This window comes from Tuber melanosporum, assembly GCF_000151645.1.
Source record: "Tuber melanosporum whole genome shotgun sequence assembly, scaffold_16, strain Mel28".
Classification (NCBI taxonomy): Eukaryota; Fungi; Ascomycota; class Pezizomycetes; order Pezizales; family Tuberaceae; genus Tuber; species Tuber melanosporum.
The window spans coordinates 1138463-1165245 of NW_003298819.1; the positions used below are offsets into that span (position 1 = coordinate 1138463).

The window sequence follows — 26783 nt, forward strand, 5'->3', positions numbered from 1 at the left end:
TGGGTGCGAGGTGGACTGAATCTATGTACTCATATCTATGTTGCAGTTACCGGTTTGGTAGTGGATTTCTCTGCCCTACGAGCCGGAGTTATCATTTCTTATTCCTCCTCTTCTTCCTTAGGTTGTGGTTAATATTTATCGCCTTGTAGGTTTGTTTGACTCGCAGGACACAAGGTGTATCATCCTATCCAGTGGGTAGAGGTACTGTACTCCGATCAGTAGAGATGCTACGAACCCGAGTGACTGCAAGCCCTAGTGCAGTTTGTCATCCCGAAGGCGTAAGCTTTCTTGACCTGGAACATTATGATACCATGCGCCAGTTTCGCAATAGTGAGTATGATACTATTCGCTACCACCCCGGCCATCCCCTGCTCTGATTAGAGTTCAAACCCTCTGGGTTATACGACCTCGTAAATACCGTCGTGTATTAGCACCGGACACACTGGTGGATAGGAAGGGTCCTGTGTAGGGTAAAACTGGGAGAAATGCGGGTTTATTAATGTTGAGTGCTGAGTGTTGTAAGGTATGAGAAACCATCTTAGCTATGATATGTTGGTGAAAGAGTATGACTGTGTTAAGGGTAAACCTATGGATGTGCACACATGTTAGTTCTTTTGGTTAGCAGACTCGCTCCTGAGAACGAATAAGAACCTTCACATCTACCTTCCCGCCCAACAATTGAATCCATTTCCCCTTCTATGCCTTCTGCCATTTCAGAAATTAACCCAGAAACTTTCCGAGGAGAGCACCCACAGGTAACATTCTAGGGCAAAATGGCAGGTCATCGGTCCCCCCAAACACTTTTGCCACCTAGCATCCCTCTCGTATTTAAACCCGCGACGCAAACTTATCTCCCCCCCGTTCTTCTTCCCTCAACGGCACGATCAGCGATAAGCATCAAGTTGCCTACAGGCTGCGCCCAAACCGCCAAATTCAATGAGCGGGTGATGTGCTGCGGCGCGGCGGCGAATCCAGGAACATTCGAACCCTATCGATATCTCCCGACGAACGGTGTCCTATACGGGGGTTGCCCTTCCGACGGGCGAAATCCAAGACGCCGGCACCCTACCACAGGGTTTTTATTACCCCTCCCCTAAACTAGCTATCATGACTTGGCTCCCGCTTATATGAGTGATTAGTTGTGTGACGTAGTGGTTGGTTCAACCACATCCATCGGATAGCCTCCCAGGGTTCTCGTATGCGAAATCAAATTACTAACGTCTTTTCGGGACCTTGGCGGTGGCGGCGGGGACATCATATAAATACCGGGAGCCCCATAGCAAAAGGCTCCGAAGGAGCGCTGGATAAAAAGCATTCTGGAAGCAAGGGAGATCCTATCGGAGATTCGGAGGTGTCCGGAGGGGAAATATTGGGTCGAAACAGCGATAGATTGGGAAGCCTCGTGGAGAGGGTTTCTAGGGTGCTCAATGGATAACATGGGGGTTTTTTTTCTCACTCGGAATTTCTCAAGGGAGGGATGTCGATGATCGGTGTTTGAGTGTGTCATGATGTGGTCAGTAACTCATGTTTGGTATATGAAACCAAAAACAACACCGATCTTACACAATGGATGGATGGCCGAGTGGTTATGGCGCTAGCTTCAGGTGCTAGTGGGGCAACCCGCGTGAGTTCGATCCTCACTCCATTCAGTTATCTTTTGGTGTTTTTTTTAGTCCTCCTCCATATCTCCGGTTCTTTTATTCGGAGACGTCACCAAAGGGCAGGTTTCTCGAAACGAGAGGAAATGAAATGTCGTGCGTGATTAGCAGGTTTAGGTATTACATCTAGAAAGCAATAAATGGCTATTGTACAAACCCCCCGTAACTATACATCGAACTATTTTTGGGTGTAATAGCGTGGCACGTAAGGAAATGATCGAGTCATTGGTATGGGTGGAAACTATAGCTTGATAGGTGGAGGAAGGGTCAGTGCTACTTGAAATAGCGAGTGACGACTCATGAAACTGGGAAAAGGTAACGAGAAAGGGGATGGTAAGGTAAAAACGCGGTACCCGAATGGACAGGAGTAAGAAGAAAAGAGGAGAATCGATGATACAGAAGGAATACACTAAAAATGCGGACAAAAAAAGGCAATGAAACCTCCATTAGACATGATAAGATAGAGCAGAGCAGTGCCGGGAACCTGACAAAGGAGACAGCAAGTGAACTTTGAAAAGGTGGGGGAAAAGGAGTGAAAGGTTAAGCTAAGAGAGGTAAAGACAGAGGGATATAATTAGGATGGAAGGATCTGCCCCTCATCATTCGTAGCCACCCAATCTTCAAGTAGAGTCCAGAGCCATTCCCATTGTTGCGATTTTCTAGAGCTCTGGCTCGGTCCACCCCAGATACCGCTAAGGCAATTTGACCAACATGAGTTTTCGACCGACCAAAAGGGCCCCGCACTGGATCGGGACCCGTTGGCGAATTCCCAGGAGTGTTGGTCGCTGCGCATGCGCAAGAAGATAAGCGAATTGTAAATGGCCAGAGTGAGCACTAGTCCTAGACCCAGGAAAGTGAGTATACCCCAGGCGGCTCCTGGCTTGGGGCCCGCGCGGAGAATGGAAGCGACTGGAGTTTGGTGCGGGCGGCGAGGGAGCGTTGAGTAGATCCGCTTCGCACTTATCTCGGGGTCAATACCTGATTGGCCCTGAGCGGCTCTAGCTGGGTTCACACTGTCATCGCCATTTCCCCCTCGTGTCGTCCGCATCCGCTTTTCGTTGATGTAGTCCTGAAAGGCATTTGTTCCGGGAAGTTGGTAGTCTGCGTCGTCTAAACTGAAGGCGATGTCCCAGAGCTGTCTCCAGGGCCAAGCGAGAATCCCGAATGGGCTGTTGACACTGACGAGTCCAAAAGCCGCCTTCTCACCCCGTGCAGGCCAAGCCTCCTCGCGGAGGGTTCGGCGCGCAGCACGCTCTGCCCTTGGAGCAAGACCCCAAATCTCTCGAAGGATTGCTTGATCGGGAGGTGTGCTTTGCTGATTAATGAAGTTGGTTAAGAACTCTACGTCGGCAAGTGTGAGTCGAGGTTTATCAGCAAGATCTTTAAGATGGGCCCGGGTTTCGAGTGTAGTGCGGATACACTCAATATATTCGCCATCTATACCAGTGAAGCGAAATTGGCCCACCCAAACCCCTCTTTCATCTTCTACACGAAAGTCACGCGGCTCCTTTCCGTCGCGGCCACCACCACGACCGCCACGACCGCCACGACCACGACTGCCGCGACTGCCGCGACCATCGTCATCTCCACTCGAAGGATCACCTGGTTTCTCACCACCACGGCCACCAGCACGGCCCCCACCACGGCCACCAGCACGGCCACCAGCACGGTTACCACGACCACCATCGCCATCTCCATCTGAAGAACTGTCCGGATGATTACTACCACCAGCCCCACCGGCAACACCATCACGGCCACCACCACCACGGCCACCGCTACGGTTACCACCACGGTTACCACCACGGTTACCACCACGGTTACCACCACGGTTACCACCACGGTTACCACCACGGTTACTGCCACGGTTACCACGACCACCATCGCCATCTCCATCTGAAGAACTGTCCGAATGATCACTACCACCAGCGCCACCACCAGCGCCACCACTGCCACGAGTGTTGCCCGGGTTTTCCGTTTCGCCACCTCGGCCGCCCATTGCTTCACTCCTCCTCTGACCCACCGGCCGGGCAGCATCATATGCATGGGGTTCGTTTTCCCCAGATCCTGCATCGGAGGGGAGGGATAACGTTTTGGCACTCTGAGCTACGGGAAGCGCAAGAAAGGCACTCTGGTCAATGGTTTCGAGGTGATGGACATGCATACCAGGCTCGGGGATCAGGGACGAGGCTCCCTCAGCCTTTTGACCTCCAATGACACCCGTACCGGGACCGGGAAGAGTCCAGTCTAAAAACGTAGACATGTCAGCATTGTTTTGATAAATCCCCCTGCGTGGGTTCATACCGGTGCCCTTGGCCCCCTCAGATTGTGGGAGGGGGACCAGTTCTTCGGGCTCAAAGCTTCCAATTTCTTCGCCGAGACGTCTTGTAACCCTAACACTCCCTTTCGGCACTCTATGGGCGGACCTACTTTGCGATTCCAATGCCTGATAGTCCCCTTTGACCTTGTTGAGTTCCCTTTCCAGGTTCTCAATCCTCATATCTCGGTCCGCGATGCCTCTTTCCTTAGTACTGAGTTCTTCCTCTTTAGCACTAATCTCTGTTTGCAGTTTCTCGACGTCGTGGATATATTTTTTAGCTTCGCTCAGCAGCTTTTCGTTCAGTCGTTCCATATCGGTGAGTTTGGCTCGATCGGCTTTTGCAGTGCTGACTTCCCGCTGCAATAGTGATTGAACTTCTTCTCTCCTCCTAACCTCTTGTTTTCGAAAGCGCTCGAGTTCTTCGATTCGGGTCTCGGATTTGGCAATTTCATCCTCCATCGTTCGCATCATAATCGAACCCTTTGTATATTGGGACTCGAATTTTTTAGCCTCCTCAGCCAACCTTTCCTTTTCCTTCTGCAATCTCTGGTTTTTGTTCTCAATGGTATAGTACCTCTGTTCCCAATAGGCTGTAAGTTCGGTGTACCTTTGGTTAGCCTGATCAAGCTTTCTATCAACCTCCTCCAGGCGTCTCCGGCGAGTCTCGAAATCCTCCCAAAACTGACGAAACTCTTGAAGAAGGTCCCTAAGATTTTCGACTGTTAAACCACTTAGTGCAGCTGGCTCCAAGGACATCTCAAGCCACATTGGGTTTACAGCCAGAAGCTTGCCCTCCTCTCCCCCTGCCTCATCGGTATTCGAACTCCTTCTCTGCCTTAAACTTTGCTCCTCCGGAGCCGGCTCTGGCCCCGGGAAGTTGACGGGGTTCCTAGCTCTAACAGGAGTGCTAGAATCAATTGGTGGACCTCCAATAAATCCCGTTGAGTCGTCTCCAACACTATCACCACTTTCAGCGTACGGCCTAGGCGAGCTGTGCAATGCATCGAAAATCGAATCCTCTTGTGCGTTGGCCCTCGATGGTGACCGCCTCGGGGAAAGCCTTGGGGATCTGATAAGACCGCTACCAAAGCCCTCGAACGTAGGACTTTTAGAAGCAGACGTATCAATATTGGGTGGAGATGGTTGGCGGTTGGCTAGCTGCTCCTCTTGACCTGTGTTAGTGCTTTGGAGTTCGGTTAAACGATCAATAAGCCCAAATCCCAACATCTTCCGAGCCATAACCTCAAACTCAGATTGCGATAGGGTTAACGAAGGGGCCTCTTCCATTGCGGTTCGAACGGCCATTTCACCATCCGCACCAAGAATTGAGTATGTGGTACAGCCGAAGCCTTTCTCAAGCTCACGAAGAATCGCAACAACATCGCGCACTGCGACCTATCTTGAAGTTAGTAAGGAAGTAGGAAGACTACGAGCGTTGAAATGTATCGTTTACTAAGCCACGGAGTAGCGAAGTTTGGGGTAGAGGAATAACCTACAGAGCCTGTATCAGCAGGATCATATTTATTGAATATGGTTACATAAAACTCTCTTGCGTTAAAAGGATGTGACTCTTTATTCTCTCTCAAGTCCTTCGTGGCTGTTGTATCTGACTCCATTTCAGATGATGAAGCCGAACTGCTTGAAGTACCGTCTTGGGATCCTTCTCGTTCTTTCAACCTTGTCTTCCGATTGGAGGGAACTGGTATTCTCGCAGGCGATCCTATCGCGGTGACAGACGAACTAGCCCCCCCGGGAAATTTAGATTGTGCAGATGTACTCCGACGTAAAGCAGCCGAATTGCGGCCGTTGACCGGACCCGGCGGGGACGGTCTTGGTGCCCTTGAGAGTCCGCCTAAGCCCAATCCGACGCTGAGTCCAACACCTGTCGTTTCAGTGTTATTCTGGTTATTGCTGTTGGTATTGACTTCGTTGCGATACGATGTAGGGCGAGTGGGAGTAGACGTTTGCCGATTATAAGGAGCAGGCCGTGGTATGGAGCTTGGTAGTGGTGCTGATGAAGGACCTGGAGTAGCGGAGGAAGGACGGGGTTTTGATGGATCTCGTCCAGCAGCGGCTTTCAAGTCGCCTGTTGATTTCCGATTCAAGCCTGACATGATTCGAAGTTCTTTGTTTTAAAAGTATATTGTTGTTGTGTTGTGATTTTATGGACGGATAAGTTGGTAAACAAAGGGTAAGCAAGCTTTAATAAGGTGCTTTGTTTGCTTGCATCGGCCGGTGGGATGAAGGTACCGGTAGTGTCGAAGGTATTGCTGAAATTAGTGCGAAAGAGGAGAGGCGTCTGTAGTGTTGCAAAAGAGGCGGCGGGTCAAATCTGAGAAGGCGGCTTAATTCCGAAGACACTCGATTTTTCTGATTTCTTTCTCTCTTCTCCCTCCTCTCCTTGTTCCCTTTGCGGCTGGTAGGGAGCAAGATGGAATAACTGGAGGGGGCTGGGAAAGCCTACCTTTGCGAACCTGTAGCGCAGCTCCAGTTTGTTGGTGACTGTGGTTGTTGACGAGGACAACACTCGCCTGGTGTAGCTCCAGTCCAGCCGGAGATCCCCCAGAAGTCGCGATGTTTTGACCAGGAAAACCCCTAACCCTGAGAATTCTAGCCTATCACCGCCAAGACTCTCGTGGAAGTGCGTGCTCCTCGAGATGAGATTGATTACCAAGCAAACACAGACGCTAACTGTTTTAAGATGGAATTTACTCTAGGACTGAAGAGAGTTGACCAGATGGGGCAACCGCAGCGCTCATGGTCGTGTAGGAACCCCACGATAGGATAGGACTCCCTCTGAGAATACCGATGAGAGAGAGAAAGAGGACCACTTACTAATAGCTGGCTGACTGATGCTCATCTACCCGTCAGTGTTGAATACCTCGCTTGTACTGACCAACCATCATCGGAAGGAGAAGAGAAAATTGGTTGCACCTTCGACAAAACTCAGCTCGGAAGCAGGGAGATAATAATACTTATCTCTCTGTATTCTACGCCATAGCCTGGTGCCTTGACCTAGAGCTCGAATACTCAGAGGAGCAGTCCTACAGCCGGAAATACACAGGCAAACACTCCCAGATTATTACTCCACCACTTTCTACCTCCCACCCCGTCCGGCATGTTTTCCTCCCTCTTACAGAAAGCCACAGCCCTCATAACAGATGTTCCTCCTGCATCACCAGCCTCCCCAACTTCTTCCAGACCGACAAAGACCACCCTCTTCCGCAACCACTTTCGTCTTCCCGATTCGCAGACACCACTCCAAGAGATAACTTGCGAGCTTACACTTCCATCTGGAGACCACTATGTTGGCAAACTCTACCTCTCCGAGAGCTTCCTCTGCTTTTCCCCAAACCCTCCGAGCTCTTCGGCGGCGGCCTCCGCGACCGCCGGTATTGGCTTCACCCTTCCGCTATGTGCTATCCGTCGGGTTGAGCGTCTACATTCAAGGAGCTACATGTTTGCTCTAGCCATTACCACCTGGCATGGGGTAGCTACTTCCACATCGTCAGGGGGGAAGGAAGAACGGGTGACGTTGCAATTTGTGGGCATGAGGAGCTCATGCGAAGCATTTTGTGATAGGCTCAAGCGTGGTTTGAGGTCCCAGATGGGAGAGGTCAAGAATCTGAGGATTCTTGTTGACAGCTGCTATAGTGAATATCTGCTGGGCAACATCGGCGGCTATGATGGCGTGAAAAGAAGCACAGACGGTGCCGGCGCCGACGATAGTAGGAAAAAGGATAGGGATCCACCGGATGCTGGTTTGGGAATGATTTTCAAATATCCCGGTGATACAAGAAAGTTAAGAGATAGGAGCAAGATGAGATTGTGGGCAGAGTATTTAAGAGGCATGCCACTCCGAAATCTGCGGACACTCAATGCGGTATTTTTAAACTAACGTTGGTGTAGAGAACGGTCGGAACGTAACGCTCGTTAGACAGCCCACATTTCATAAGCTTATCAGAGTTGGTCTTCCGAATGTAGGTTTTGTCCAACAGTATTGTATAGTGTGGTAATATTAGGGATTAACACTTCCACAGCGATTACGGGGCGAAATGTGGGAGTTATCTTCTGGCTCCATCTACCTGCGGCTTTTCAATCCAACAATGTACCGCGATATCCTTCAGGAATATGATGGACGGCATTCACACTCAATCGAAGAAATTGAGAAAGATCTTAATCGCTCCTTGCCAGAATACCGTGGATTTCAGGACGATGAAGGTATTTCTAGGCTGAGGCGTGTGCTTGGAGCCTACTCCTGGCGGAACGAAGAAGTCGGGTACTGTCAAGCAATGAATATTGTTACCGCTGCATTGTTGATGTAAATTCGTCCTATCATTAGCTATTATAGCTCTAAGTTTCTAACACCAGACATAGATACATGTCCGAGGAACAGGCTTTTTTTCTCCTCTCAACCCTTTGCGACCGCTTAGTCCCAGGATACTACTCGAAGACAATGTACGGAACTCTTCTAGATCAAAGGGTCTTTGAATCCTTGGTAGAAAAAACCATGCCAATCCTTTGGGAGCACCTTGTCAAATCTGATGTTCAGCTTTCGGTCGTATCATTGCCTTGGTTCCTTTCCCTTTACATTAATTCTATGCCCCTGGTATTTGCTTTCCGTGTTCTGGATGTATTCTTCTTGGAGGGCCCGAAGGTCTTGTTTCAAATCGGCTTAGCAATACTACGGATAAACGGGGAAGAACTCCTTGATGCTACCGATGATGGTGCTTTCATCTCCATCCTTAAGAGCTATTTTTCGCGCCTAGACGAATCAGCACATCCCAGATCCGAAAACGAGAAATTGCGAGCTGTCACCAGATTCCAGGAATTAATGGTTGTGGCGTTCAAGGAGTTCGCAGGAATTACACAGAACACAATAATCGAGCAAAGGAACAAGCATAAAGATGCAGTCTTATCCTCGATAGAGAGCTTCGCAAAGAGAACCCAATTAAGAAATCTTGGTCCTGATAGTAGGCGCCTGACTCCCGAGGAATTGAGTTGCGTTTACGACCGGTATTTTGGGGTTTTGTACGAGCGCCAAGGAAGATTACAAATGATTGCGGACGAAATGGAGAAATTAGCCACAAAAAAGAAAGCTGCTGCGGGAAGTGGTGTAGGTGGAAACGGGGGCGAAAGAGGAAGGGTGGGGTTGGGGCCAACCACTGGGGAAACGGGAATGGATTACGATTGTTTCAGAGAGTTTCTAACCGGAATCGCCAAGTGGGCTGTTGCTGGCTCGGCCGTGAACACTCCAGCCGAGCCTACACAACCGGAGCAATCTGGGTTTTTTGGTTCATATGGAGGTACTACTACTGCTCTACAGCGCAAAAATCTGCTCAACCCTTGGGGAGCGGGGAACCCCGAACCCGCCGATCACGAGTTCATGAAACGACTGTTCCGGCGCTGGGATACAGACATGAAGAACCAACTGAGTCTTGGAAACGTTGTCAGCGGTCTGGCGAGTGTTGTTGGCGGAAAGAAGGATATTATGGGCAATATTAATTACTGGTTTGAGCTTTATGATGACGACGGAGACGGGAAAGTCGACAGAGAGGGTATCTTAAGGATTACTGAAGCTCTTCTATTCGTTACAAGACGCGGTGATGTGGGCGGGGGTGACGGTGAGGAAGCAGAGTGGGGAGACGAGAGGATTTTGAGCGCAGTCAGCGGATTCACTAGAATGTGCTTTGAGTACGCGGACCCGGACCGACCAAAGGAAGAGGAGAATGTAATTAAAGTGGATCAAGACGTGGAGGAAGACGACCTCCTAGAGCTAGCCGCTTCATCCTCGGACGAAGATCCACTGGACACCCCTAAAACAATCAGTCCAGGTGAAGGAAGCCCCACAACACCAGTTCCTAAAGACAATGCGAAAGCCAACTTAGCCCTAGATCCTTCGAACCCACTTCATATTACCCTCCCTACTTTCCGGATGGTCATACTTGCCGATGAGGTTCTTGAACGTTTCTTTGAGCGCGGCTTCGCGGAGAGCTTCAGGTTAATGCCTGGAAGTGAGCCGCAGGCTGCCTTAGCAAATCCGCGACTCATGGCTCGAATGCCCTCCACACCACTCACTCCCGGGAACGCCAAGGGGCTTAGAGGTGTACTTGATGGAATCGTGGATGAGGGAATGAGAGTTGCGGCAGAGGTAAGGAGAAGAATGGAAGAGATGGAGGATAACAGAGAAGAGGATGGAGAAGAGGGTGAAGCTGCAGATGCAAAGAGTATCAGAGAGGGTGATCGAGACCTTCTCAGGGGGGCAGAGGCGGACATTCAGGAAGGGCAGGGACAGACGGAGGAATTACAGGTTGAGAAGGGAGAAGCGAGAAGGGGGGAAGGGAGAGGTAGAAGCATCAGCTACGGTGATCAGGTTAACAGCGGAGTGGTAGAATTCGAAAGTTAAATAATTTGTGTGCGAAGTTTCAATCGCAAACGCTGGAGGGAGTTGGGTGTGTATTTGATATTATCTTCTTTGTTGTCTCCTTACCATCCTCCTTATAGTTGTTAATTTTGTCCCCGCTTTTGTATGAGTTTCTAGGGAGAGAAATTTAAGGAAAGGCGTAGATGCTGATCTGATCGGCAGAAGTCGTTCTCTCTTTTCTCTTCTCCCTTGGAAAAAAAAGAAAGAAATATATACCGCAATAAAAGAAACCAGCAGTAGCTGAACAAGCAAATACCGCAATAATCTTCCAGCTCCCGTGTTCAAACACACGCACACACTTTTCGATTCAACCACCCATCTATACCACGATATCCCACTGCCCCCATCTGTCCGTCCATCCATCATCTCAAATTCCACACCTAATCGTCATATCCAGCAGGAATCCTCCGCGGTCGGTTCGGTACTAATCAAAACATTAGCCTCCCTCCACCAAGCTCGGCCAACCATGACGACGGACCTGGATAACTGAGTGGAATAGGGGGCCTATCCCAGCCAAGCCTTTTCCTAGCCACAACCCCACCAAAAAATATGAGCGGTCCTTGAACCCCGATCATGACGGACCAGAATAGCGCTGGGTGTTGGTGTGCCGCATAGCGCATGTAACGGAAAGGCTGCGCCCAGAAGTATGGTGTTGACATGTTTGCCAGCAAGGTTTTTTTCTTTCTCTTTTTTTTTTTCTTTTTTTTTTTTGTAGATAGGGAAGAGGTAGGTGGGTAAGTAGGATTTCTCGGAACAGGATGTTGAGATGGAGGTGAAGTGGGGTGAGATGAGGTTGACAAGTTGATGGGGTTGGTGTGATATTTACTTGTAGTGGGGGAGGGATCTGAGGTTTAAGTAGGGTAACGTTTGTATGAGTAGGGAGAGAAGTTGCTTGGTGGTTGGTGGTTTGGGCTTAAATCTGGTTGCTATCATACATACTCGAGCAGAAAATAAATTTACTGTGCCTGAGTAACCGTGCCAAGGTTCCTGCCGAAATGGTTACTCTACTGTACGGTAATGCGAGCGGTTCACGGTTTCACAGCACGTCTAGTCTAATTTACAGCTTCCCCAACATCTTAACGCCAGATTTGGCTCAACTCCAGATTTTTTAAAACTATGGAGATTATAATAGAAATCCTCAACAATGCTGTCTTATCTGTTCCTGATATCCTCCTAGTCTCAGTTTAGACAATTTGAGCTCTTGAAATATGGGGGCTGATAATAGGTTTCTCGCAAAAAATTTTGAAAGAAAGGATTTTCACGTGGTAGTGCTAACCTGCCGGCATACTACTCCCACTCCCCTGCACCTTTGGAACCATGAGACAACAACAAAACCACATGCTACAACTTGAACGGATAATTCGCCTACCAAATCTTCACGTCACCGCACTCCCCAAGCCCCAATAGTTAAGGAGAGACCCAACTGGTCATTGGTATCTGTAATTTGATGCGTGAAACTTTTGGCGTCAATCGGCAGCGTTATCGATCGGACGAAAGTTCAGTTGGGTCATCGCGAGTGAGCGCAGGAGCCTCTTGTGCTGTACGAGTACAGTATTTTTCTTGCCTCCAAAACTTTCGAATGATCGACTAACACCAACATCCAGACTTAACGGAAGCCTGCAGTTACGGGTCTAACGCTGCCTAGTCCCTTCTAAGTCCAGATCCACTACTACGGTAACTTGGGGTGGGGCGGATCGCAGGTCATACCAAGGGGGAGAAACTTGCCATCATGGCTGTTCCGCTTGTTGGGCGGCTCCATCAGTATTATCCCTATCTCACATGATACTTGTTTCTCAGTTTTCACCCGTGGGGCAGTCCCATTTCCGGGGTGTTCTTTATTTTCCTTTCGGTTTGTAGTTCGTGAGTGGATAGTTGAAGTTTCGAGTCTCGTTCGTATTGTCTTGGCTCAATTTTGGCTTGCTAACAAGTTTATTGCCGACATTATTTGTAGCATGGAGTATTTAGCTCTTCTCTTTTCGTTTTTATTCCTCATCTTCGAAAGCATCATTCGGGTTATTACTTTGGCGTTGCGTAAGTATTTTTCCTACACTTTCCTTAAGTTCTGTTGATTGCTAACTCGGGGTACGGTATGTCTTAGCGGCGTCGGTCATCAATTTCTGTTATACCAAATCACGCTCGTTGTTTAATTCCTTTTCATCAAGAAAGTATACTACAGTCTCTAGCTCTAAACAGGAGAAGGATATTGTCGCCCATGTAAGGAAGGCGGATGGTTTTACTGAAATATGTGAGATTTGGAACAAGGGTGACTGGATTGTTGAAGAACACGTTGTCCAGACTGGCGATGGATATCTTCTAGGTTTGCACAGGCTGCGGAAGAAGGGTGTAAGGGGAAATAGGAATCATAGAAATTGGGATTCTGGGAAAGGGGATGGTGGAAGAAAAGTCGTTTATCTGCATCATGGTGGGTTTCACATTGACAGTAGGGAATTTGATTGGTTTTTTTTTTGGTTAACGTTTCTTGTTATCAGGATTGCTTATGAATAGTGAGGTTTGGGTTTGTTTATTGGATAAGGAGCGTTGTCTTCCGTTTGTCCTTGTTGAGAAGGGGTTTGATGTTTGGGTATGGTATTCTTTGCAATGGCGACCTAGTGCATTTCTAACAGTCCGAAGCTTGGGAACAACCGTGGGAACAAATATTCTAAAAAATCGATCTATCATCCATCCTCGTCTCCTAAATTCTGGGACTTCAGTATGGATGAGTTTGCGTTCCACGATATTCCGGACTCAATAAACTACATCCTGTTGACATCTAAGCAGAAGAGCTTAAGCTATATCGGATTCTCACAGGGAACAGCACAGGCTTTTGCTACCTTAAGTATTCATCCGGACCTGAACGAAAAGGTCGATGTTTTCATTGCTCTGGCCCCTGCTATGAGCCCTGAAGGCCTATCAAATCCTATCGTTGATGCCCTTATGAAAACAAGCCCTAATATAATGTTTTTGTTTTTTGGGCGGAAGAGCATTCTGAGTTCGACCGCTTTCTGGCAGAGCATTTTATGTAGGCACTTGAACCCCCTACTCGCAGATTTATGCTGACATTCTCTTAGACCCTCCAATATTCGTTCGTGTGATTGATGTTGCCCTCAAATTCCTCTTCAACTGGTCCGGGTCCAATATATCTCTTCCCCAAAAGATTGCTGCATACTCAAAGCTTTACTCTTTTACCTCTGTTAAGAGTGTGGTACACTGGTTTCAAATTATTCGCAATAAGTCCTTTCAGATGTATGATGACGACATACAATCTCCCATAGCTGCTTTCGCTGGTAAAGGCTTTTACAAAGTGGCAAAGTTTCCGACTAGAAACATCACTACGCCGATTACTTTGGTTTATGGTGGTAAGGATAGTTTGGTGGACATCGATGTCATGTTGAGGGAATTACCCGGGCACACAGTTGCGAAGGAAGTTGAACATTATGAACACTTGGACTTTCTGTGGGCAAAGGACGTTCACAAGCTGGTCTTTCCGCATGTCTTGGAGGCTTTGGGAGCCTACACTGCTGGCGGTGAAAGGGGAAAAACAAGCGAATTTCACCCGAAGCTAGTTTCAAATTGCAGCGCTCAACCTTCCTCTCCGCTAACAGATGGCATTGTAGCTCGGGGCGCCGGAGGACATAATGGATTGCCCTCTTACTCGGATGATGAGCGGGATGCGTCGTCTTCGCTTGCAGGTGCTCTTGGTGCACTACTGGTCCCGTTCTCAAGGTCCAACTCTCCCGCAGAGCCATTAGTCATTGGAGACCCTATCCTAGACCATCCAGAAGATATTGTTAAACCTTTAGCCCCCTCTAGTGAGCGAGTCGTTTCACCGGAAACCAAACTCACGATGCCGATCCGTATCAATAACCCTCAACCCCATTCCCGGAGATCTGGAAGTGTCTCAAGCACAGATAGCACTAGCAGAAGCCTTATTGGTCCTGCGGGTATTGCTTTAGGCGCTGGGAGACCATCAACCGCTAGCGTATCTACGGGGGTTCTGGTAGAAGCCAGCCCTAGCGGCAAGAGGAAGGAGAGGGGAAATAGCGTCGGAAGTGCGGCTGTGGGCTTAGCACAGCGGAGCAGTACCTGGGCTCAGCCCTAGTTGATAGGATAAACTGTGAAGCTTGAGGTTGTAAACCATTGGTTAAGGGGCGTGTTTTTTTGTTTTTTTTGGCTCTAAGCGTAGATAATTGTTCTTTCTTTCTCTCTTTTACCCGGCAAATTGCTATTCCACCGGCATACTGTACCATTGTATTATCAAGCCTATTACCGACCAGGCAGTGTTTGTAGCGCTTCCGTATTGTCTTCCCAGGAATTGTGGGCACTCGAATACATAATATAAAGCTGTACGAGTGTTATACCACTCAACATTTTTCCCAAGATAGCTCCCATCTCAGACCTGATTGACACAAATAAAAAACTGTTATCGATGGAGAACTTCACGTAGGAACCCTAAAGAATATTGAGTTTGGAAGCGAAACCTAGAAGGCAGACTATTCCCGGAGGAAAAAAAAGGCTTGCCATGTTTTCCAGATGGCGGCCATTGCGCTAACTTGAAATGGAATTACTCATAAGAGACCTAATGATAAATAAGGGTAGGAACCCATTTTTCTATAGGGACGCATTCCCAGGCAGCTCAGTTGATTCCCCATTTTGTGCACAGAAAAAGAAGGCCCGATTTTGGGGGATCGTAGCTTCAAGGTTGACCGACCAGTTGTATCCAAGTTTCAGGACTCCCGGGTCTCCCCAAATCCGAACGAGGGGGGGTGGTTCAAATTCAGAACCCAGAAGTCGACTTTCCAGGCTTTTGGCTTTTCCGAAATCCCTTACTGTACTAGTACCTGTGCAGGAAGGTCCCCCTAGCGATGTCACATGGGAAGGACCCAAACTCGGTATCCTGCGCCGCACCAGCACACCACCCCGCTGGGGTGATATTATCTGTTCCTGTGCGGTATCAAGGCTGTGCGTCACAAGAATTCCAAGCCTACATGTAGGTAACTTAGCGCACGCCACGCATCGGGATATATATAATACATCTGAAGACAAACCTCCTTTTTCAAGCTACGGTTAAGCAAATGATTGCGTTGGGGGGACGCTGGTGGACTGGTCCGGATCAAGCACCTTAGCGGCTGGTCATCCCCCTCCCGAAGTAAGGCGGGAGGTTCCGTTTGTTCGCGTCTGCTCGATACCTGCTGGTGTGTACTAATTAACGTATGATATTCGAATTCTTTATTCTGGGGTTTGTGATACTTGTCTGTGATTTGATTTGGTTTGTGGGTAAAAGTTAGTCAGTCAGACGTGGGCTGCAGTCGGGTGTGGTAAGGTCACATCCGAAAACGGGTTATGGGGTTTGATTCCTCCATTTTTAATTCCCAATTTTTGGTTTCTTGCCCCGCTTGCATGTTAGGTGCGGCGGTTGGCGCTGGTGGGAAGTGGTGAAGGTGACTCTCGGCGTAGTTGTTTATGATGTATAAAAACTGCTCTGCGATAGGACAAGCTAGTAGCTTTATAGGAATTTTGGAGGAGTGGAACGCTGAGATCCTGCCCACATCCTTGTGCTTCCCAGGATCGCTGTGCAAAGCCTGCGGCAATTCATGAGAATAAAAGGCGGTCCAGAGGTAATCCACCCCGAGTCCTAATGCCATACCAATGTTATATGCCGGTTCGGCGATACCAAAATATAGAATAAATTATATTGAAATACCAACGGCAGTTGTTCCGTGGCTTTGCGGAATGGTCCTACACCACATTGTTTTAGTAAATCAAAACTTCGCCAGTTGGGTGGCTCCAGCTCCGCAAGAGCTCCCAAATTTTAAGGAGCCTACTAACTTAATACGGTACGATATCTGGGCGGTATCGTAGCCTAGTAGACCGCAAATGTGACTCTCCATTCCGGTATCAATGTACTGCAATCCTAGGCGCCTTTGTGGACTTGTCTTTTCCATTGAGATACCGCTATCGTACCGGTACATCCCATACCTTGTTGGTGGCTTGGAGGGACATTATGCGAACAGAGGGAATTGATTCGAGGGGTGAGGTCTCGGCCCGCAGGCCGGTTGGAGCATGTCGGGCGAAACTGCACCATGACAAAATGCCGCAGCTTGCTTTAGGCTTGTTACATCTACGGATGTGACGGTGGGATACCGGGAAAAGGCTGATAAGAGCAGAACCGACTTTAATTGGCCAACTCCCCTCTAAATCGCGTTGAGTACCTAGTTCAGTAGATGATAATTTTGGGGAACTTTTTGTCGTGAGTCGGAGCCGCCGTCGCTTCCGGGGACAGCCGGTCCTTCGATCGACGACTACCCTACCGAATACCGCATATTTCCGTAAAATGTCGGATTCGCTCTCGGGGAGGGGCTGCCTTTGCCCTCGTTGTTTCTTTTGAGTCTGGCGATTTGGGGTCCTTGCCCTCTCATTGGCTCGATGGTCCCTAGGTTAGCTCTGATCTGACTTTTACGAAAAGATACGGAACGTTTAAAGGAACACGCCTCGGACAGCATGGGGGATAGGGCAATTCTCAAGTGCTACCTGGCGGTGGGCATTGGCGTCAGAGCACCAGGTCGGACACAGACTATGTCACTTTTCAGAGGGAATATCTGCAAGTGTGAACAGCGGGGAGCACTTTTAGTGGTCTTGGGAGAACTAACTCGCCCCATACACCCATCTGCCTCTCGAGATCACCTCCCGCTTCTGCGATTCGACGGATTTGATAAGTCTCAGGTTCGTAGATACCCGGATACCAGGGTTAGTCCGCGAACATTCCTAATGAATGGGCGTTTCTGATCTGCAGTTGAGCCTGTTGATTGCAACAAGAAGAAACTCCGTGAACGCTTGGCGATTGCCTATTTGCCGCAAGGTGTATCTGTGGCAGTTTGACCACCAATACGACGGTGCTCGCGGATTAACTCCATCCGAGCACAGTACTTATCCCAGGCCATGGGTACCCGAAAACGAGGGAGGGATATATTTCGTATTGGCGCTCTGATACGTACTCGAGTACTGTACCTTACCGGTGCAGATTTTTTACCATTTTTTCTTTAATCCCTGTTTAGGGCACTTATGGCACGGGATAAGTATGGCGTTTATATCTCAAACTACGTCTGCCATGCTCTGGCACGCTATACAAGCAAGTGCTGTAGCGATGTGCTGGGATGACCCAAGTTGTGTCTACAAGTGATAAGGAGCAGATAGGAAGCCTTTAGAATTGACAATTCTTCCAGATCCGATGGTCAGGCAAGAAAGTGGCACGGACCAGGGGTGTTGATGTTGGTTTTGGTCAAAATCAGTGGACACCACAACTTGCTCAACTGAAAACACAAACCCAATGGGGAGCCTAGAGTGAGATTTGGGGGTTTTTTTTTTTGATATACCGTAAAAACTCGAATAGAAGAAAAATGTGCTTTGAAGTCTGTTTAAAGTGAGTCATGCTAAGAGGCCAGGATAGTCACGCCAATACAAATTACGAAACATAAGACATATAAAATCTAAAAATACGTTTCTTTTTTAATCAATTTCACCGATAATATATTCCCTATTAAGCTCATCCTGAGCAATATTCAACTCCAACTCTTTATTCTGATCTCCCACCCCTTCATGATTCTCTACAACAACCCCACTGCCAACAGCTGCCCCCTGTGCCTATCCCTTGACTCCTTCAACAAACAAGGATATCTCAAGACCCTTGATCAAGATCTCAGAATCTCGACTTCCATCAATCGGAAGAGAGAGGCCAACAGAGGTAAAGGCTCTCTCAACCACATGAGCATGGTTGAGGGAAAACCTTTCCTAGTCCTCCCAGACTGCCCATATGCAGAGCATCCGCCTCCTTCCTACCATGCTTCCCAGAAGCCATTTCCTGTCCGACAATATTCTCTCCTCCTCCACCTTTGCCATATCAATCATTTCCTTAAGCACTTCCTATCTAATAAATAAAGTTAGCTGCAAGTTCGATAAGTTCCCCCTTCCTCTTTAGTAGTTGAGTTTTAGTGTTACTAACATTAAGAATATCTTTAAAGGGTCGGTTGATAGTTATATTGAGGGGCTGCACAAGGCCAGTGCAGCCTCCTGGTATCACACTAACTGTAATATCATGCACATGCATAGTATCCAAAACCTCATCGATTTTGTGAGCATCCAACATATCCAAGGCAATTAGCATTGGCCAGTCACCGAGTACAGGTATACCTACTCGTCTAGCTATTCAACCAAATTGGATAAATTGGCATAGGCCTTCAGGTTGAATTTTACAACAACCTGAAGGTCATACTATTACTTTTTAGCAATAATGGTTACTCCTACTCCTTGCCTCCAAAAAAAGATGAGGGGCTTGACTTGAGGTATTACATCGGCAAAGATGGTGAGTTGAATCGTTGCCTGCCTTTTATCCTATCCTGACTGCTGATTGGCTGGAACTCAAATTGTCTTCTCACCTTGCTGATTATAAGTACGGCCACTTAGGTACTCAAATGGCAGTGGAGTTTGGTCTATGTTACAGATATACTTAATCTATAATGACCAACCTCTGCTGCCACATCAGCTGCTGATATATTTTTACACCTTAATTGTGAGTTTCTTTGATTGAATCTCATTCAATTTACTGATGCTTCCATAAAGTTTCTAGGAAGCTGACTGGCTTGGTTAGTGATTGCACAAAGAGAGATTTTGTGCCACAATAAGAAACCCCGAAACCAACCATTTGAAAATCGAAATTGACTAATACTTGTACTTTGGTAGGTTTCAGCATAAAGCCATTTCATATTTTGCCAAAACCAACTTCAGCGAACAACTTTTCCTTCTGCCTGGCATTTGCGAAAATACTCATAGAGCTTTCACTCTATATCTACCCACTTCCACCCCCTTCCACCTCCTACTAGCCCACATGATATAGCTGATACTTCTAGGTATTTCCCCTCCCCCTCTTCCTTCTACCATCTCTCCAGATTCTCTAATGGAATCCTGAATCTTGTAGCAACTTCCTGCAATGTTGGCTCTCGAAACATGATCAGTCATGAAGGTATTGAGACTATACGAAGCCAAGAGAGTACCTAAAGCTTATAGTTGATTGTATACGACTTCTGAGAATTCTCAATGGCATTTGAGATTGCTCGTAGGCTAACTTTGAGTAGGTTTCGCTTTAGTCCCTGCTTTTTTTGCCCTCAGAGATAGAACTTGCCTGCTGCTAGTTTTGGAAGACTAACTGTAATCCTAGTGCAAGCAGTGCCTTTACTTCGGTTTTCTCATAGTACCATTTGGTATATAAGTATTGTGAATATTGTGTATTGTATTTCTCTCTTCTTAGAGTGTATGAGTAGCATAGTATTCTCTTTACTTATATTATTATTTATTTCTATTTCTAAAAACTCTAAATTCTATGTTTACTATTATTTATATACTCGTATTTTACTTACATTATTATGACTCTCAGAGATGAGATGAGGTTGAACCCCTGGGTCAAAGCATATGTTTTAAATGAGTCATGGCTTTACAGTTGACGCAATTGCCCCTTTTTTTAGCAGCTAAATTTAATTCAACCCTTTAGCACATTTTTCTTCTATTTGAGTTTTTAAGGTATTGTATTGTGCATGGACAGAATTAACCGCAATTCAACAGAGGAAAATCTTTAGCGATGATAACCACACTCACTCACCAATCCACTATCATGAAAACCAAAAAAAAAAAAAATTAAAAGATGTAAATACATAGTAGAAATTAATATTTAATATACCATCCATCAGCCTTAATAATTGCCTCTATTCTATTCACTATTGATCCAACTAAAGTATCAAAAACCTTTGAGTTAAGAAGTTCGTAACAATGAGTGATGGCCTCTACTATTGCCTTCTTGACCACATTGACATCACCCTTCATAAGATATAGCTCAAGGTAGTACTTGTGAAGCTTACCTTTCACTAGAGACCAAATATTTTCAATTAGATTGAGATCTGGTGAATAGGCAGGAATTTCTATTAGTGTAATTCTCTGTTATCTAAACCATCTTGTAACCGGTACGGGTACTCGGTTATTGGTTTTGTTTTATGTTTTGTTTTAAGTATCGCTTTGATACTTGGTTTGTTTTAAGTATCATTTGATACTTGGTTTTGTTTTATGTTTTGTTTTAAGCATCGCTTTGATACTTGGTTTGTTTTAAGTATCGTGTGATACTTGGTTTTGTTTTATGTTTTGTTTTAAGTATCGCTTTGATACTTAAGGAGTTTTACCAAATGGTATCGATTGATACCTTTGATTAGTTTCGTTCATGCTAGACATGAACAGATTTGTGTATTTAAAGACCGCCTGTTTCTACGATAGAAAAGGCAGACTTCGACAGACAGTATTTTAATATACTTGGTTGAACGGTTACTTCTTTGTTCCTCAGTACACCCTCGAAGCCTCCTTTAGTTCTCAGCTCTCGCCTCCTCTCTGGAAGAGCAGGCCACCTGCCAACTATCGTATTCTTTACCGATAACGTGATTAGCACCTTGCGAACACGTTACACATCTCCTAAAAGGCAAGTAAGTCTTAGTATTGTCAATAATAAAAAATACCTCTTCTTCTCTAGCCTTTTCTCTGATATTCTCCCATATTCCTAGAAAGTTATAATGATCATAAACATCAATAATTGACTTCCCAGTAACTCCACTTCTAGCAGAAGAAGGATTAGGAAAAACAGACAAAAAAAAAACATGAGTTTGACTATAAAAACAACCAGTCATCATCTGGCTAATCCCTCTCTCCCCTCTCCTAGCCTTACTTTCAACACAATCCTTATTCCATTTCTCATATAGGTATCTGAAAACCTATTTTCTCCTCTTTCCTCCTCCCCTTTCCACAGCTACCTATTAGGAATATCAGGATCTGATACCTAGGAGTCACCCTAAGTAGAGTAACCCCACCTGGAATCAGAATCTCTGATCTCCAACACCCCCTTCTGGCTCCCTTACAAGGTCCGCATATCATCATACATATTAATCTCAGTTGTATCCTGTGACTATAATGCTACAGAATTGAAGATCTTAGAATAATACCATATACATTACCAGCATCCATTTGACTGGATCCTGTTTGCAGAATATATGAGATGGGTCCTTCGACTAGGTCTGAGAAGTAGAATGGAGTAAATCCGTCAACTACTCAGAATATTCCTAGGCTTCAAAGATGTGATACCTTTAGTAATAGCCATAAGTAACAGGATGCTTTCACACAAAGAGATAGTATTGAATGATAAAGGATCTCAGCAAGAGACCAATACATTCATATCCATCCTACAATATCTGAAAGGGTTTAGAACTCTAAGGTACACTACCATAGAAGCTATTGGACTTAACGGAGTGTTGCAACTAGGTTTCAGAATACGTTGTAGTTATGAGGATAACTTCTAAGACTACAATAGTGATTGAAATCCGATTACTCAGAGCAACCAAAGGTTGCCGACCAAGGGAATATTTGTCAATCTAGTGGAATTGCCTTCTGCAAATTAGTAGGAAGTCTTCTAGAAGATATCTATTGGTTGTATAAAGAGTTATAGAGGTTTAAAGTCAGACAACCAGAAAAAAGGTTATGATTATAACTACCTTCACAGATGCAACCTGCAGATGAAACTGATCATTTTATAAATGATGGAGACAATTGGAGCCAACTTAATTTGACTTGAGAACTAGGCCACAAGTCTAAAGACTCTAAGGATCAGATAACTACTATTGGGAACAGTATAGTTCCGAGTTAGTTATATCATAATTGCCAAAGAGGGTGTAGTGATTTTCAGGGTCTCCCAGTGTTTGCACTTTTTAAGACTATCTGACATTATGAGTTATAATCAGAGAGGTACATAGTTGTATGATAAATAGATATAGTCCGCGAACACTCAGACGTGGAATATAAATATCAAAGTAACTCCCAAGCTTTAGAGGTCATCAAGCAACAGAGAAGCAATCTTAACAATCTAATATTGTTTACAATTCTATCTTACCTTACTAAATTTACTTCACTCTTAGTAGTCATAAAGGAAACAAGTAAACTCAAGCTTTTCTAGACAATCTCTATCTACAGAAATGAATCTTAATTGGCCTAGACAATTTTGAAGTCTATCAGATTGTCTTCGCCTAATACTACCTCACCCCCCCACATTGCCTTCCTTCTCCACATCCCCTTTGTTTAATGCCTATTAGCTAATGCCCATTCCAATCTCTCTTGAGCTAGATCCTTATCTAAATGAACTCTCTCTTATGCCACCTACTTTCTAAGATGCTTTTTTTCAAGTCTTCTCCTTACTGTCCTACTGGAAACATTGGGAGCAACTTGCTCAGCAATGTCAGAATAGGTAGTATGGTGATTTTGAAGAGCTTTCTCCACCATAGCATTATCCTGTAACTTGGTAGTTTTAAGATATCTTCTTCTTCCCTTATTCTCCTTGCCCTCTTGATATCCCTTTGTAATTGTATCTCTGACAGTAGTGTAGGAGATATTAAAGTAGTATGAAATTTGCTGATATCTCATCTGAGGCTTGTATAACCTGAGAATCCTCTCATCAGTAAACTTAGAGAGATGTGTGGAGGGAATACAGTCACTAGGCAGAAGTGTTCGTGAAACCAGTCTCAGATGACTAAGCTGCCTTGCCAAAATGCCAGTTTTCAATGAAGTGTAAAGTTGATGGTGACCGTTTACCCTATTGCAACCATGACCATTCACAAATCTACATCTACCGAAGCCTCCTTTACCTAATTAATTAATTTATTAATTTCCTCTACCTTTTTTACCAATGGTTAAGCGTTCTGGAAATACGAAGTATGCCGCAAAAAAAAGACCCCCACCTAAAATCACACAGAGAGAAATGAGCCTTGCAGAGAAGGGCATGATAATCGCCTTTTTCTACTGCCTCCGGAATATTGCTTTGGTGGCTCAAATTATTAGATACCCATGGACAACAGTTAAGAGCTTTCTTGTCCAGGCATGTAAATGCCAATCTCTTGAAAATGTCCCTCGCCCTAGTCACACCCCCATTTTAAGTGGTCAATAGCATCGTACAATTATACAGGCAGCCAAGTTCAACTGGAGAATAACTAGATGCACCTTCAGGGATCGCTATGCACCCGATATTTCTCTTGATACTGGTAACTCTTTGTACTATCCAGAGTGACTGGATATGATTGCCTACTAAATTTGCCTGCATAGTGGACCGGGTACTCAGAGAAGCAAACATTAAAAAATGGATAACCATGTCAAGATCTAGGCTAAAGCCTGATCATATGGCTAAGAGATTGAAATGGGCTACAGCTCATAGGGACTGGACAGCTAAGGATTTTGAAAGGGTGATTTGGAGTGATGAGTGCTGTGTGGAGAAATTCAAGGATCCAAAGCAACAATGGGTATTCAGAGAACCTACAGAGAAGTAGTTGGCTAATTGTGTACACCCAAAGGAGAAGGATAAGGGAATCTCGCTTATAGTTTAGGGGTACTTTTGGGGTAAAAGAAAAGATGTTAGGCGGAGACAACTTGATAGACTTCGAAGTTGTCTAAGCCAATCGAGATTCGTTTCTATAGACAGAGATTGTCTAGGAAGGCTCGGACTTTGCTCGTTTCGTTTATGACTACTAGGAGTGAAGTAAAATAGGTAAGGTAGGGTAGAATCGTAAAAACAATATTATATTGTTAAGGTCTCTTCTCCGTTGCTTCATAATGTCTAAAGCTTGTGAGGTACTTTGATATTTATATTCCGCGTCTGAGTGTTTGCGGACTACATCTATTTATCATACAACTATGTACTTCTTTAATCGAAATTCACAACGTTGAGTTTTTCTTCCAAGGTGCAAACACCTGGGGACCCTGAAAACCATCACACCCTCTTCGGTAATTACGATATTTCTTCTTAGGAAATGTACTATCTCCAATAGTAATATCCCGATTAGCAGAGTCTTTAGACTTATGGTCTAGTTCTTAAGTCGAACTGAGTTAGCTCCAATTGTCTTCGCCATTGATAAAATGATCAGTTTTATCCACGGCTATATCTGCAAAGGTGGTCGTTATTACAACCATCGTAGGTCATCTGACTCCGATCCTTTGTAACTCCCTACCCAACTGATAGATTTTCTCTGGATAACTTCCTATCAACTCGCAGGAAGCTATTCCACCAGATTGGTAATTAATCCCTCGGTCGGCAACCCTTAGTTGCTCTCTGGGTAGTAGGTTTCAGTAACCATTGTAGTATTGAGAATCACCCCATGATTATGACTTGTTCCGAAACCCAGTTGCAAAACTCCGTGAAGCTCGTTGGCTTCTTTGGTAGTGTCTTTTGGAGTTCTAGACTCTTCTGGTGGATGTAAATGTATTGGTCTCTATTAGAGATCCTTTACCATTTGATACCATCTCTTTATGCGAAACCGTCCCATTACTTATGACCTGTACCAAAGGTATCATATCTTTGGAGCCAGGTAACTCTCTGAGTAGTTGACGGAATCATTCCGTTCCACTTCCCAGACCTAGCCGAAGGTCCTCTCTCATATATCCTGTGAACAGGATCCGGTCGGACAGACGGCGGCGACGTATATGGTATTATTCTAACACCTTTAATTCTGTGGTAATATAGTCACAGGACGTAACTGAGATTGATATATATGATGACGCGCGGGCTCCGTAAGGGAGCCGGAGGGGGGTGTTGGAGACCAGAGATTCCGATTCCAAGTGGAATTACCCTACTTAGGGTGGTTCCTAGGTATCAACTTTTGGTATTCCTAACAAAAGGTCCATTAGTTCCTATTACTCAAACTATCAATAAGATCAGGTATGTTAGACTTTTGAGAAGATATCTTTTTCCTGTTATTCATCAAATAATTTCCATTGGTATACAGCTTGAAGATGTTTTTTTTCAGCAAGATAATGCTCCTGTTCACAAGGTATAGAGTGTTATAGATTGGTTGGAGAGAAACAGTATTGAGGTTGTGGACCACCTCCCTTATTCTCCTGATTTAAATCCTATTGAGCCTGTATGGGTTGAGCTTAAAAAGCGATTGTACCAGCAGTATCCAAGGATTGCAGATACTTTAGGAGGAAAAGAGGCTGTTAGGAAAAGACTTGCACATGTATTACCATTAGTTTGGGAGACAATTCCTGAGGAGTTTTTTGAGAAGTTGTAGAAATCAATGTCTGATAGGGTGGCTGTAGTTTTAGAAGCAAGGAGAGGTTATACAAAATATTAGCTAGTTTATTTTATAGTAGGTCAATTGACCATTAAATGTTGAGAGGTGCCAGTGGTTGTTGATTGTGAACTTGAACTCGCACACATGCATGCCCATTGACAGCCCTACCGGCACTGTCCTACCATATGGCGCAACCACAATTAAACATTATCTCAGATCACGAACACTTCTGCCGAGTGACTATAGGTTTTTTAATATGACTGCAAAGAATAGGAGGCACAGTTTATTGAAAAAAAGAATTGAGCAGAATGGTTGCTTCTTAGTTGACTTAGAGTAATTTTTTTAGGTACTGTTGAGAGTGCAGGGTGATGAAGAGAGGTAGGTTGCCACCGATTGTTGGATCACGGTTAATTTTATTAATATACAATATCAGAGGCCTGACACATTATCCATCAGCCTACAGTTGACTAAGATAAGAGGAAATAGAGACCCTCTCATGACCATGTTTCTCCAGTGCACCACTGTTGCTGAGATTTTAGTTATGTATAGTACAAGTATTCACATTCATTGCTGACTATTTGATTAAGAGTTTATCTTTCTGTTGTATTCTGTAAACAGGATTGGCTAGCAGCGAAACAGATGTGACTAACCTCATTCAGACTTGTCCTAGGTATAAGCACAGTATCTTGCTTATGTACTCAGAAACACAGATTGTATTGTGCATTAACAAAATTAACTGTGATTTAATAATCAGTGGCAATTCACTCCTCTTCATCATCCCACACTCTCAACAGTACCTAAAAAAATTACTCTAAGTCAACAAAAAAGAAACCATTCTGCTCAATTCTATTCAATTCTTTTTTTCAATAAACTATGCCTCCTATTCTTCACAGTTATGCCAAAAAACGTATTTCTTCCACACATTTCTCTGAGTTTACCAGTGGGAGGATTCTCAGGTTATATAAGCCTCAGATGAGATATCAGCAAATTTCCCACTACCTTAATATCTCCTACACTACCATCAGAGACATAATTGTAAAAGGATATCAAGAGGGCAAGGAGAATAAGGGAAGAAGAAGATATCCAAAAACTACCAAGTTACAGGATAATGCTATGGTGGAGGAAGCTCTTCAAAATTACTATACTACCTATTCTGACATTACTGAGCAAGTTGCTCCCAATATTTCTAGTAGGACAGTAAGAAGAAGACTTGAAAAAAAGCATCTTAGAAAGTGGATGGCATAAGAGAGAGTTCA

General features: G+C 45.3%; 5 protein-coding genes; 3 read left to right on the forward strand and 2 right to left on the reverse strand.

Annotated features, from left to right (window-relative positions):
* Positions 1-1741: 1741 nt before the first annotated feature.
* GSTUM_00004965001 (uncharacterized protein) lies at positions 1742-3957 on the reverse strand (the record flags this gene model as incomplete). XM_002836790.2 has 1 exon in its annotated part: positions 1742-3957. The coding sequence occupies one exon, from the start codon at positions 3955-3957 to the stop codon at positions 2233-2235; it is 1725 nt and encodes a 574-aa protein (XP_002836836.1). The 3' UTR covers positions 1742-2232.
* Positions 3958-4071: 114 nt separating this feature from the next.
* On the forward strand, positions 4072-6131 carry GSTUM_00004966001 (uncharacterized protein; the record flags this gene model as incomplete). XM_002836791.2 has 5 exons in its annotated part: positions 4072-4161; positions 4225-4291; positions 4342-4540; positions 4675-5539; positions 5597-6131. 3 exons carry the CDS (start codon positions 4072-4074, stop codon positions 4365-4367), a joined length of 183 nt encoding a protein of 60 aa, XP_002836837.1. The 3' UTR covers positions 4368-4540; positions 4675-5539; positions 5597-6131.
* A 742-nt stretch (positions 6132-6873) lies between these two features.
* GSTUM_00004967001 (uncharacterized protein) lies at positions 6874-10608 on the forward strand. XM_002836792.2 has 5 exons: positions 6874-7858; positions 7887-7955; positions 8016-8296; positions 8353-9205; positions 9302-10608. The coding sequence occupies exons 1-5, from the start codon at positions 7094-7096 to the stop codon at positions 10379-10381; spliced, it is 3048 nt and encodes a 1015-aa protein (XP_002836838.1). The 5' UTR covers positions 6874-7093; the 3' UTR covers positions 10382-10608.
* Positions 10609-10779: 171 nt separating this feature from the next.
* Positions 10780-11058, reverse strand: GSTUM_00004968001 (uncharacterized protein; the record flags this gene model as incomplete). Its single annotated transcript, XM_002836793.1, has 2 exons — positions 10780-10823; positions 10878-11058. The coding sequence occupies 2 exons, from the start codon at positions 11056-11058 to the stop codon at positions 10780-10782; spliced, it is 225 nt and encodes a 74-aa protein (XP_002836839.1).
* Positions 11059-12351: 1293 nt separating this feature from the next.
* On the forward strand, positions 12352-14498 carry GSTUM_00004969001 (uncharacterized protein; the record flags this gene model as incomplete). The annotated part of the gene is made up of 5 exons (XM_002836794.1): positions 12352-12430; positions 12498-12821; positions 12889-12980; positions 13031-13418; positions 13468-14498. The coding sequence occupies 5 exons, from the start codon at positions 12352-12354 to the stop codon at positions 14496-14498; spliced, it is 1914 nt and encodes a 637-aa protein (XP_002836840.1).
* Positions 14499-26783: the final 12285 nt, after the last annotated feature.

Excerpts from the sequence above, each read along its gene's own strand:
- GSTUM_00004967001 (XM_002836792.2), top strand. The coding sequence starts at position 7,094 with ATGTTTTCCTCCCTCTTACAGAAAGCCACAGCCCTCATAACAGATGTT. Across the intron at positions 7,859-7,886 it reads ATCTGCGGACACTCAATGCG|AACGGTCGGAACGTAACGCT; the intron begins GTATTTTTAAAC and ends GTTGGTGTAGAG. Across the intron at positions 8,297-8,352 it reads GTTACCGCTGCATTGTTGAT|ATACATGTCCGAGGAACAGG; the intron begins GTAAATTCGTCC and ends CACCAGACATAG.